At 32.7% G+C, this 14,677-nt stretch overlaps 1 protein-coding gene across 2 annotated transcripts in view; it reads right to left on the reverse strand.

The window, feature by feature from the left end:
• Window positions 1–3,668: 3,668 nt before the first annotated feature.
• The window catches only part of LOC126754405 (uncharacterized), a 29,028-nt gene continuing 18,019 nt past the window's right edge, over window positions 3,669–14,677 (reverse strand). For both annotated transcript variants that reach the window (XM_050466333.1, XM_050466332.1), the window contains exon 11: window positions 3,669–14,658. In XM_050466333.1, coding sequence (XP_050322290.1) covers window positions 14,396–14,658 — 263 coding nt within the window. In that variant the 3' untranslated portion in view covers window positions 3,669–14,395. The remainder of the gene's footprint in view (window positions 14,659–14,677) is intronic.

The following is a 14,677-nucleotide window of genomic DNA, read 5'->3' on the forward strand; positions in this document are numbered from 1 at the left end:
TAGACCAGAATACCCCCTTAAGAACTCTTCATTGTTGATACAGTTTGTCAATATAAACACAACAGCGTTAAGAACTGGTATACGTTTAAAATCACTGGTTTTGGTTCTAGTGTCTACTCAATAGAAAATTTCTTTATTCTTGTTCCCAAATAATAAAATTTGTTTTAAGAGTGAGGATTTGATTATTAGCAATTAACAGAATTAACTGTATACTTTAAGTGGGGGTTTATAACTGGTGTAAAAATGGAAATAGCTTTAGGAACTGACAACAGTTCATCTTTGGAACACTGTGAAGGATGAATTTGGCATTGCCCACCTAAAGGGTTTTCATGCTCTGACAACGTAAAGGATGTGGCCGATGTCACTTAATTTTGGGCATTATGTCCATATTGTCGTATATCTCTTGGAGCTCATCGTTCCATCGACTGCGGTATTCGCCGTTTCCAATGCGCAAAGGACCAAATCTTCTGCAGAACCTTTCTATTGAAAACTCGTAACGCCGACTCATCAGATGTTGACATTGTCCATGTCTCTGCACCATATAGCAGGACAGGAATGATGTGTGACTTGTAGAGTTTTATCTTTGTTCATCGAGAGAGGACTTTACTCAATTGCCTACTCAGTCCCAAGTAGCACCTTTTGACAAGAGTTATTCTGCGTTGGAATTAGAGGCTGACGTTGTTGTTGGTGTTAATGCTGATTCCAAGATAGACGAAATTATCTACGACTTCCTTGTCTCCTTGTCTGAAACCTCCCTCGGTACCGAACGGCTCAGAGAGGTCTTTTCCGATCCGGATTAAGCTTTCGGTCAACTTACACAGGCCTATTAGCTTTGCGGGGATGTCAAGTTCCTACCTAGTGGCATGGAGACAGTGCTTTTTTGTGCTGTCGAAGGCTGCTTTAAAATCGACGAGGTGGTGCATATCGATCTTCCTTACACGGGTATTTTCCAAAATTTGGCGAAAATCTGGTCGATTGAAGATTTTCTTGATCTAAAGCCACACTGATAAGGTGCAATCAGTTTTTTGACAATACAACTTTTTACTTGTTTACTTATTTTAGCGTAAGATAATTTAGGAAAATGCAATGATAGTTTATATAAGTAGGTGTCAAAAGTGGGTAATATCGGGTCATAATATTTATAAATTCAAATTTATTGCTAGTCCTTTTAAACCACATCCATAAGGTTACTTCAAAAGGAATAAACATGCGTTATGAAGACATTTATACATGAATGATAAAGATAGATATTGCGCTAAATTTTTACCGTTACCTTTTTGGTTTAGGCTATGACACATGCGACCAAAAATGAAATTAATTATAATGAGAAGAGGCAACACTGAAAACAATTGACAATTTACAAATCATTGGACAGTTTTCTCTTGCTGTCTTTTCTCATTCTTAAATTCATTAAGTCAGGATGGCGCATTCTTATTTGTATCATTCTCGTCTTTGCCTTGATTCTGATCGGTCAGTTTAAATGATTATATTCTACATTGGTCCGATCTGCACAATATGTTTAGATATTTTAAAGTTGACTTGTACAAAACCTCATGAAGACTTATTGCAAAATAAAAGGGTTTTACCTACAAGAATGGGTTTCTGATCGATCAGTTAGAATGGCAAATATATGTAATAGTTGTCTGACATCAACATTATCCAATCAGACATGAAAAAGTCAGTAATTATGACATTCCTCATTGAATGTAACATTATGGCCGATTTCATTTTTGAATAAATAGGGATCAATTATTCCCTCTGCTCATAGAGCACACTAAACCATGATTTTTTGAGTATTTATCGGCATCTCAGTAAGGGATTGTGGATTATCATCACTCGAAATGCGATAATATGGTTTTTTAACGTACCAAAGAAAGCCTCATCACTGAACAAAATTTTCTTATGGAAAATCGGCATCGATGACCATTCACCGAAGATGGGACGCTCTCGGAGGTCGTTCGATTTCAATTCTTGTACGAGTAGGATTTTGTTAGCTTGATTTTGTTAGCTTGAAACCAAGAAGTTTTTTATATTTCGACAGTTAATACATTCAAAAATAATTTTCTAAAATTTCAAATCGATATCATAAATAGCAAAAACGCGTTTTTCTCGAAACAGCATTTTCAAATTTGCAGCGGATAACCCAAAGACTAATGAACCGATAATGATGACCTATCGATTTTATGGTCTAATCAAAAATCGAATTTTAACAGGCGATAAACTTTGTGTTTGTTATTTTTAGATTTCGTCGACAGATAAGACGGGAATCACTGCAGCAGTAGAGAACCTTTTTTTAGCGGCATTGAAGATGTCGTATAACTTAATAATTTAGTATATTGTTTTTCAAAAATTTCACAGTGTGTTCTTAAAAGACATATACATAAATATATATCTGAAATTTTCAAAACAAACAAACTTGGTGAACAACTTAATGTGCCATATTCAGAGTATAATTACCGAAACGACAAAAACTGTGAAAATGGTCACATATAAGCAAAATAGAGCTTTTCTTTCATCCGTTAGGTACTTGGTTTATTCATACTTTTAAAATTTTTTATTTATTATTCAAAATCTTTGCCGGCCCTTTCGAGTAGCGATTCACTTTTAATGTCTTCAATTGACTCAAAACGGTTTCACGGTCATGATATTTGTTGAAAATTTGGCGAAAAGCTCACGAAAAAACAATGCAATACATATGCAACGGTACATTATCGTGGTGTCAAAACCAAAGTTGTCGGCCTATAATTCCGGTCTCTTTTTTACGAATGGCTTCTCGCAAACGACGCATAACACTCAAATAGTATTTCTTGTTAAATTTTGGCCGGCCGGAAGGAAATCGAAATGCACCACACCTCGATAATGGAAGAAAACTGTCAACATAACCTTGATTTTTCGATCGACTTTGACGTGGTTTTTTCGGCTTCGGCTCACTTTTGCCACGTTGTTCGGCTAATTGATTGTATGTTTCTGGGTCGTAAGCATAGATCCAAGATTCATCGCCAGTATTAATACATTTCATGACATAATGATAGAAAGCATTGTTTCACAGACCTTAACGCTTAGACGTGTTTTTTTGAAAAAAATAGTGATTTTTCTTTAACTTTTTAAAAGTGATCAAATGATCTTTCAAAATGTTTTTCACTGAACTTTTCAATATTCTAACGATGCCAGTAAGATTTCTGACTGTTAATCGTCCATTCTTAAGCACAAATCACTTTATGTACTTTCGAAAGACAAGCGTATACTAAACAGTAACGGTTATTTTAATGTGATATTTGGCACAGATATTACTGGCAGTCATACCAACCTAGGAAAAAAATTAAGGAAAAATGGATTTTCCTGCGAAATTTAAAATAAAAAGTCTTACTAAGGATGTTTTGCCCTCGGTATATGCAAGAATTCCTTATTAAAAGATGCTGTTTTTTACGCCTAATGTGACATTTGTACCAAAAATAATGAAATATATTATAATGAAATAAAGATTTCTGATCTTTTGCTTGCCTAAAAATACAAATATTGCACAAAAGACAATCGAATTTACCAAAAATTTCATCACTTTGTATCTTTCTCAACTAATATTTATTTCTTCATAAAAGTCTTCTAAAAAGTTTAGCTAAATAAATCCCTATAAAAATAAGCCTAACTTACCACTCTAAATAAAACAAGAGTTTTCTTTTATAAATAAATTGTTTATTCGTATCAAATATACCGTAAGGGGTGTGGTTTGGAAAGCTCGTCGGATTGTCAAGGTTCATTTATTTTCCATTTCGCTTATACTCTTATGAAGTTCACTGTCTATTACTCCTTTTTCTTCTTTTAATGCTTCAATATTTTGTTCAGTTTTAATTCACGCATATAAATTCGAACAGATATTGTCAAATTGACAGACACTAATGGATCTACTAGGTGAGCAAATGAAATCTGCATAACTGTATAAAAAATATTATATTTACAATGATATAAAATAATCAAACTTTTTCAAAAAATGTAGAAGAAAAACTTTGATAGGTACTGGACGTTTCATCACTCCTTTTTTACATTATACATATATACCATACAAAGAAATTACTCTGTTTTTCTCCATAAGTTGTGAATCGTTTTAACTTTTTGTTCTTATTGGGTAATGTAAATCACATTAACAGATCAAAAATTTATAGAGGTGCTAATGTAAAATATAATAAACAAGTACGGAAGGGCTAAGTTCGGGTGCATCCAAACATTTCATACTCTTGCAACTTGCAGGAATTAAAGTTGGCGAAACTGGCAAAACTTTATGGTAAACAAGGAAGGAAGAGCTAAGTTCGGGCATAACCGAACATTTCATATTTCTGCAACTTGTAAGGAATAATCCCAGGGAAATACCTTCAGCATATTAGCCTGTTAGATATATGGAGGCCTAGGATAAGTTTTCACCTAATTTAAAGTCACTCGGAATTTCGAAAATCCTTATATTAGGGAGCTAAGGGAAGAATTGACCCTATTCAACCCATTTTTAGCACACAGACAAACTATTATCAGGAAAGGATACTTTCGGTAAAAAGTCAACTATAGTACTATTCGCTACTTAGGTGCTTGAATGTTTTCTGATGGATTTTGACAATTTAAGGCCATGTTTGTACACCAAAATGGTTAGAATCAGATGGAATTTGAAATTGAGTTATAAGGGAAGTAGAAGAGTTTTTGCACTGTTACATAGGAATGTCAGAATAATGCCATGTACCTAAATTGATTGAAATCGGTCGGGCAAGTCCCATGACATGTGATTTCACCTAAAAGTGGGCGGTGCCACTTCCATCGTCCAATTTTTACACCGGCTCCTTTAAAGCTTTCTCATACCATCTTAATGTCTCTGACGCATTTAGTTACTCATTTATCCTATTTAGTAGTTTTTATCAAAACCGTTAAATGGGAAGTGGGAGGGATTATCATCCGTTTTCCCCTATTTTCGCACTATTGAAAGCAGGTATGAAAGAATTTGGTAGCTTTATTGGTTATTTACATTAAACCTACTTGGGGTGGGCCACACCCACTCTCTAAAGATTTGCCTGACCACAGCTGTACCTCTTTAATACGATTCGTGTTGCTAAACACGAAATGTGCATCTTAATTTACAGCTTAGTAATGGCGCTTTATACGTTATCGCTTAACAGCGCTTTGTGGGCGTGACAGTGATCCGATTACGACCATCTACAAACTCGACCTTTTGCCAAGGAGCCTGTGTATCAAGTATTTTAAGCATCTCAATTTTTACTCCAGTATCGTTTGCACGGACGGTCTTACAGACAGACAGTCACTCGGAGTTCAACCCATCTCGTCATCCTTATCATTTAATATATATATAAGTATATAATCCTATGTCTAACTCGAATACTTTTAGGTTATACAAACAACCGTTAGGTAAACAAAACTATTAAACTCTGTTGTAACATGTTGCAAGAGTACAAAAAAAGCTGTCTGAAAGGAAGAACGGCTTTAAAACTGTTGCATAACACATTCCGATAATATGATATAATTAAGAATTACGGGGCACCGAAAATAATTGAAAATGTATCTACATAATATATACTATATTACTCAAATATGCATTTCAAAAAACAAACCTTCGAAATTATTATAAAAAGTATAATTAAGTATATACTAAACACATTTACATATACACAAATTTTATATGCTTGCTCTCTATTATGTTATAAATTTTATAAATTTCAAACAATGGGATTAATTGGCTACATACTATGAAAAAACAAAGAATCTAAATGTAGGAATGAATACACCTTCCTCTAAAAACTTAATATTCACATGCAAACATACATATATTATGATTACCAGTGGAGTAGCTAGGGGGGGAGGGGGAGAAGGGGCCGTCGCCCCGAGCGCAACGTCTTGGGGGCGGCAAAGCGATCCTCGCTGTTTTTTAATATTCAGAAAAATTCTTCAACAAATTTTTTTACAAAATTTATTATATAAGATAAAGAGTTTTACACTCACAATGCAATAATCTGAATAACAATGAAAAATATTAATTTTTACTCGACTACTCTTCAGTCTTTGAATTTGTCTTATATCTTTTGGCTTATATCTTTCTTAAAAATAGTGATAAAACTTAAAGATGCACTTTTCTAGATTTGATCGCTACAAAATCACAATCAAATCATTGCAATATAAAGTTGAAACAGTTTCAAATTCTATTTGAATCAGTAACGACGTTCGTGCTTAAGGTAGTACGAGCGTGGATTCGTTTTTTGAATGATTTTTTTCCATTTTCAAGAAACATTTGTAACAAGCCTCGTGTACAGACAAAAAATTCCATAGTTTCTTTAACCGAACATATTTTGAGTAACCAACGGATATGACACAGTTGAAGAATAGAGCAAACTGTGAGAGCGACACATTGCGACGTAGGAGTGACAAAAAAAAAAACAGTATCTTTATTTTTACTCTGTCGTCGCGACGTGTCACTCTCACAGTTACCCTATGCTTTGAATGTAACAAGCACTTTTATTTCTCCAAATTTTCAAAAATGGTATTTAAAGACTCCAATTCGGGCAAAAATTCTTGCAAATTGTGTCAAAATTGTACAAGATATAGGGCGAAAATGGGTTTTTTCTATGGCTTTTAATAAGATGTCTTGTAAATTTACTATCAATTTCCTCAAAAACCGTATTGTGAGAATTTTGGAACTTCAGAATGTGCGTGGCTTCTAGCTCCTAAATATTATGTACTTAATATCGAAGATATTTTGTAAAAATTCACCTTTGTTCGAACCACCTCATGAAACTTGTTGGTAGCTAGATAAAGGGGGGCGGCAGAACATCCTTGGCCCCGGGCGCCCGAAGTTGTAGCTACGCCACTGATGATTACTGATTTTTAATTGGTGTTTCTTGAGTAAGTTTTTTTATTTTTATAGTGCAAACATTTCTTAGATTTTTTCGAGATGAATTTTCCATATACTCGTATTGGTATAGTTTATCAAAAATATATATATTTTAGCGACCAATGTATTTAATAGAAATAATATCTACATCACTAAATGCATTTAATAGTTGGACTGTAAACAGTGTGGGATTAAAAAAGAATAAGCTTTGCGGTTTTCAATAATACATGTGTTTGAAATGAAGTGCTCTAACCCAAGTCTGATTATGGAGGCTTCTTGAAATTTACATTGTTGTATTTTGGACTGTCGTCAGCAAAATAAATATTCTTCTCTTTTGGAAGTGTGGAAAATATTTATTAGAACCACTGAATTTTTTTGACCAAATAATAATTTTCAATTATTCTATTTTCATTTTAGTCTGTACCCAAAAAGTTTGATTATTTATAGGGCGCACCTTGTATACTTAATAGGATCTCCCACGATTTTTTGAAAGCATTACAAACTTTGTTGTAAATTGATATATATATACATACCCTGTTCAGGGTACAAAAATACACTGACGAATATGCATAGGAAGGCTATATTTTTAGCGCAATGTCCATTGGACAAGAGTCAAGAAGGTCGAACAATGAATTAAGCGGCAAGCGGTCGCTAAACTGCTTACTTAAAACATTTTATAATAAAGAAAGTAGGAACTTAACAAAATTAAACTGCGACTTTAGGTAATAAAACAGCACAACTACTCAACAGGGGAAAGTAATAAATTTAACAAAGCAAAGTACTTAAGAATACAAAGAATGCATAAATTATAATGCTTTACTAAGAAATTAACTTAACAATTATACTCGTACTTACACCTTAATTAGTGGGAATGCTTTGTAATAAAGAGGACAAATATGTTCATCTTAACACAAAAACAAATTGTTCGCTAGTAACACATCAGTCATGCAATAGCTTTTTTCTTGTTGGTTTGCTAATAACTGATTAAAAAAGTATATGTATTTTCAAATTTATTTCTTTATTATATTTAAAGTACATTATTTTTTATTACTGCTTTCACTGATTTTATTTTTATTATCACTTTATTGTTAGATAGAATGCTGACGAAATATAATATCGCTAATGTGGTAATAACCGTATAATATCTATGTATATGATGTGTATCTGTATATAATTAGTTGCATAATTATGCATTTATATCAAAGATATACACATTTGATGTAAAATCTAAGTTTTTCAACTACAAAATAATAACAACACTAAGTGATTGAATGATAATTAAAAGAGCTACGGTTATTCGGTGGCAATAGTCATGGCTTACATATGGTTTAAGGATAAGAAAACGAAAAATATTCAAACAAATAATAAACAGCTTATTTATATAAATTTTTAAATATTTTCGTTTTTGTTTAAAGTACCAACATTATTTTTAAAACAACTCAATTTCACAACGCTTTCTCTCAGCCAATTCTTATCTAAAGCAAATGCTGCGTTGAGTATTCATTTGCTACACGCTCTTCACTTATCCGGAAAAAGCGCGCGGAAGCACGCGAAACGGAAATCAAATGCGGGAAAATAACACTTAAAATTACAATTACAATATTTAATTTCTACGCTAAACAAATCCAACTAAATTCTGCTAGTTTTGAAACAAACAATGCAATTTGATACACATAATTTCATCTAAACAAAATTAATTCAATATTGTGCTAATATTCAATATAAAATTATTTAAATTCTATTAATTGCTATGTAAATTAATAAGTATTTAATTTATTTTAATTTTGCTTAAAAGTTACGTTAATATAAAATTGATTAAATATCAAATTATTTGCTATTCAGATGCTAAGCAAAATATGAGTAGAACTCTAAAAAGGTATGACTAGGACTGGGGCTGTGTATACCAAATATAGAAAAAAAATAATAAAAACCTTTAATTTAAGATTGAAAATAATACGAGACCATCACTTGTAACGGGTGATCAAAGTAGGGGTACTTTTTTCAATAGCCTTTTTTTGACATATATCATGCGTGAATCGTGTCAAGCTGTCATATTATTTTTGTTCAGTATTGTTTGGTATTTCATCATGGAAAGACTTACGCCTGAACAACGTCAACAAATCGTTCAACTTTATTTCGAAAATTCACGTTCTGTAAAGAATGTGTTTCGCACGCCTTGCTCAACTTATGGTCGACATAATCGGCCTACTCAGCGTACTATTCGCAACACCATCAACAATCTTGAGACCCAGCATTTATTGTTAGAAAATATTCGACCGAATAGACAACATCCAGCACGCAGTTAAGAAAATATAGCAGCCGTAGCTGAGCGTGAGACGCCGTTCGCAATAACTCGGACTGACGTTTGTAATGACTTGGCGCATTTCCAGTCAAGGTCTTAAACTGAAAGCGCACAGCTTGTGCAAGAACTGAAACCGCTCGACTTCCCAAGCGGCATCGCTTCGCTCTATGAGCTGTTGAAAAGTTCTAAGAAGATCCGTCATTTTTGAGACCCATTTCTGGCTGAATTTAAAGCAGATAATTGCCACATTTGGGACAAAGAGCAACTTGGTTTGGTGTGTATATGGGCTGGTGGAATCATCTGCACATATTTCTTCAAAAATGATGCCGGTGAGAACGTAATCGTCAATGACGACCGTTATCGCGCCATGATAAGCGACTATTTAATGTCTGAAATCGAAGCTCCTAATCTCGGTGACATTTGGTTTCAACAAGACGGCGCCACTTCCCACGCATCGTATCAATCAATGAATTTATTCAGAGAACACTTCGGTGAGAAGATAATTTCACGGTTTAGGTCGGTCGATTGACCAGCAAGATTGTGTGATATCACACTGTTAGACTTGTTCCTGTAAGGAAATGTAAGGTCTAAAGTAAATGCCGTCAATCCCTCTTCGATTGAGGTCTTGAAGCAAAACATCACGCTTGTCATTCGCCAGTTATCAGTTGAAATCCTCGAACGAGTCATCGAAAATTGGACTCAACGGATGAACCATCTGAGACGTAACCGCGGCCAACATTTGAAAGGGTTAATTATCAAAAAATAAATACCAAAGAACGTTCTTTCGAATGGTAGTAACGTTTCCCATTCAATTTGAAGTTTCTGTGTGTTTTCTTTAAAAAAGTATGGAATCTCGAAAGAGGTTTCAGCGTTACTGTTCCCGTTATCCTGTTTAAATATTGGATCATACAATTTGGTATTCAAATGTATTTAATTTAAATAATAAAATTCACAGCTGTCGAAAACATAATTTAGTTTTATATGTATGTATGTGAAAATTTCCGTGGCAATAAAACGCGTAAATACTATTTGAGTTTTCTGTCATTTTGCCTCCGTTGACAATTCGGATTCTCAATAAGTTTTATCACATCACAAAATTGAATGCGGGTTTTACTTCAATTTAACCTTTCTACTTGAACAATAAGTTAGCAACTTCAATTTATGGTTAATTGAGAACAAATACTCTTAATTGTCTTATTAGGAATGTTCTACGTAGCGCTGAATGTTGAACTAAAAACAATGCATAAAAAGTATTTAAATGCATTTAAGTGGTAAAATTATTAATATTTATGTTCCTGTCGCATGTTCTCAAGTAATTAATAAATAATTAATTTTATAAATATTTAAATACACAACCCCACGTTAGATGATATTTAATTATGATAAGCGTATATGATAATACTAAATATTTCTAGTTTAAGGATGTGAGTATTTACGACTCGCCGATTAATATGTTTAATACGAATGATTTTTCCGTAATTCACGGTTTCTTCCGATTTCCTTTGATACTAATAATTATAGATGGAGAGTAACAGCTCATATTGTAGGTTTGTGTGCGTACTATTAATTGCTACTCATATGCATATGTATATATGCATTATTATGAATAATTGTGTTAAATAACTTCCGCTTATAAATCTTGCAGTTGCCATTGACTTTTCATAGATTTCGACTTAATTTTACGACCAACAACGCATATATGTATGTATTGATGTATGTATGCGTATCTTAAACTAGATCCGTTTTGTATTTCATTTTTATTGTTGTATATTCTTATATAAATACAATCTGCAACTGTTTTCATTTATTCCTTGAAGCACCGTTTAATTTTCGTAAGTAACTGCATGCAACCCTGTTATTGATTGCACAATGATATAAATTACTCTTACATTTATTGACTTTTACATAATTCGTAGTTAATGAGATTTTTGCGTATAAAGCCAAGTCATCATGGCACTTTACTTTCTTTGCAAATTAAAAGGGAATGTCTCCATATTTAAATATGCGTGAAGCCTCTACAAAAGTTTTGACATATTACTTTTAATGAATACCGTTAGTAGGCTTCAAAAATGTCATATGAATACTGTATTTATATTTTTAAATAATTACAATTTTAAATAACCTTTAAGTGTAATATATATTTATTAAGTATAACATATGAAAGCTATTGTAAGTAAATATTTGCAAAATTCGGTGTGAATGCAAAGTATCGATATGCCATATTGTATTTACTTTACAGATCACGTGTGCCTAGGTAAAGCCTAATATGAACTTTGTGTATCGTCGGAAGGTCGCTGTAATCCGCTTAAATTATACGAGTAGACAAGTCGGAACTTATGCAATTAAGTCATTACTCACTTACAAACTGCATATTCAATCATACTCTGGAATTAAGGAAGTCAATTACATTTGTATAAAAATATGTATATTTTAACATAAATTTAGAGCACTTTTTCCGATTTCTGCTTAAGTGCTTATGTGCTTATGTATTAAATATAGTATAGTTCGGTAAGCATCCTGCCAGTTTGTGTACTAGTTTATTGCTGTTTCATGGAAATGTCGAAAATACAAATTTTCTAGAATATTTTTTGGATATATGTATGTATGTGCGCATTTTTCTGTAGTTAAATTTAGTTAAAATCATAATAAGTGAAACTATCGAAATGCAAATCATTTGACAATTTTTCTAGACGTGGTACCTATATGATATGATATTGTGGCAGCAATTCTCATTAGAATCATTGTTTTTGTGTTCTGCTCTTATTTCAGTTTAAAAATCGCCGATTTTGGGTTGTTTTGATCAAAAACTAATCTAACGATTAGAGATTTGCAAAATTACAAAAACAGTAAGAATGTTGACAGATAAGAACACTCTAGACATACATATTGTTGTCTGAGAAAGCTTAACGTTGTAGGTTTCTGAAGTTTTCTCCACCTTGTACTCTTCATTTCCCTAGTTTACTGGCTGTTTAAATTGTGAAAAGCGTCAACTGCTCTTCAGTAGCTAGATATACTTTACTAAATAGACCTAGAATCAATTGATCCCAGGACAGTCGGGTCTACGTAACCGGAACGGACCCGGATTTTTATCCGGCCAAGGACTGTCAACTTGGCAGAATTCTGCCGCTACAACAACAACAACAACAAGAGAATCAATTGATTGAAGTGAAAAATTTCAGAAAACTTCGAACTTATTTATTATTGCGACTATTATTTATTTTTCTCAGCTCTGTTTATTATTTGTTTTGTTCTGATCACCAACAAAATTGCATAAACAGGGCACTTGCATGAAGTTAATACTGAAGGATCATTCATATATCGTGGAATACATACGAATTAGCACTTAGGACCTTTTTATCCCTATCAAATATTTAAATTTAACCAATCTTCATTAAAAAATAAAACGGCAACCACTTTTCTTAGTACCTATGTACTATATATATGTATATGCATACGTGTAAACTCACGCTCTTCACTTTTTGGCAGTGAACAAATGTATACATAACTATATATGTTAAATATGGTCTGTTCAGTTCTTCTATAAATAAGGTTACTATAGCTATACGTTCGAGTACAATATCAATCATAATGTTTCCGAGGCTTAAAAAGTATGCATCGTTCCCGCTTAACATTTATCTGCCATATACTCGCATAATTACCTACATATAGTTATACCTTCACGAATTTCTATATTAACGCTGCCATATTTATGCATAGATAGATATAGTGTTCGTCAATTATGTGGTAAATAGCAATGTGGCAATGATTTCAGTCCTTCAATTATACTTTACTTATTGTTTTTCGCTTTCATATAATCATAAATAGAGATTTTTTAATCTATCTTACGGCTTACTTTACGCTGGGCATATTCATATCAATATTTAGTAACAACATTTTAATTGTAATACTTGTTTAATGTTAGTTTTTATGTATATTTCTTACGCTGTGTTTAGATTTTTTCTTTCGACATGTCGTATGAGTAACCTTCAATCGCGTGTGTATGTATAGTATGTTATTTCCTGTCAATGGGAAATATTCTGAACGGTTGATGACGCCATTTATACAATCTTTACCATAATTATCAATTGTTTTATCGATTCGTTCCCTGTTATTAATTAATAATTGCATAATTACAATATTTTTAACGTTCTTCCAAGTCAATGACATTTAATTAACGTATATACACATACATATGTAGCTACTGTATATAGGTATGTTTACACGTTACATACATACATATATGTAGCAGTATATATTCATCGTATGTACATACAAGTATAAATACATAGATAGTCAGTGTCAAATCATAGTAGAGTCAATACATAAATAAAATCTAAAAGGTAATATGAGGCGGATGAGTTATTTTTAAAGGGCGGGTTGTGTGAGTGTTTAATTAAAAAGCTTAAAGAAAAATGTTACTGTATGAATAGATTTAGGCAGAAAAGCCAATAATTTTGGTTTACACTACACTCTCTTAGTTTGCAATTACATACTTATCGACTACAAAATTTGCCTTTTGACAAACATTTGAAACACAGCTTTTAAAATAGCCAAAAATTTGGCAATTAAATAACTATTACCTATTTTGGGGTGTTTGGAGAATCAAAATCTGATCTTACGTTTACAAATTTATAAAAATTACAAAACCTGTACGAATGTTGATAGAAAAAATCGCTTTAGATATAATGTTCTCTGGCAAAACTTAAGGTTGTAGGTTTCTGAAGTTTTCTCCAATTGCGAGCAGGTTATAAAAGTTATGAAACGACTTTTCATTCGGAAAACAAATCCTCGAGTTGTTTTTATTTGTGGAGGGCCGTTCGCTAATAAAATATTTTTTTTTTTGATTTTGGTTTTTATAGAGAGTTAACCAATGTTCAGGTTGAATGTAGAGGGAAACTCGATTCAACCAAGGCCTGCAAGCGTCTCGTAACACATTGGGGAAAAAGTTATATAAATTTAATATTTTGAATCGAATATTGTCTAACAACGTAAATATTTTGAGTTCGAAAAAATAAAAATAATATTTAGTGTTTGGCGTATTTAAGGAAACAGAGATAATGCTTTAAATCTTCTGGCTGGTTAGACAATATTACAAGGCTGAACTAGTACAGTAGGTTTATGATTTTATGTACTATTTTTGAGTTAATTTAGTAGTTCCTTTAATCAAAACAGTCCAGAACTCACATTTACTCTTCTAAACATTATTTTTGTTTTTATCATTAGTCCTCATTGAGTCCATTAAGCTCGACGCTCTGTGACTCAAGACTACGTTTCAGATCTGCAATTGTGCTGAGGATCATTTGCTTTTTATTAACCTCATCACCGTTGGTGGCAGCAAATTCACTATCACCGTTACAATATTCTCCCACTGCTAGATGTAAGTCGTGACTGCTTATGTGTGTGTTCAAACGTGGATTCGAGCTTTGACGCTCCCGACGCCTCAAATTATGTATTTTTGCCAACATTGCTTGTTTTGGGATTTCTAAAATATTGATTGTTAT

This window comes from Bactrocera neohumeralis, chromosome 4 (assembly GCF_024586455.1).
Source record: "Bactrocera neohumeralis isolate Rockhampton chromosome 4, APGP_CSIRO_Bneo_wtdbg2-racon-allhic-juicebox.fasta_v2, whole genome shotgun sequence".
Taxonomy (NCBI): Eukaryota; Metazoa; Arthropoda; class Insecta; order Diptera; family Tephritidae; genus Bactrocera; species Bactrocera neohumeralis.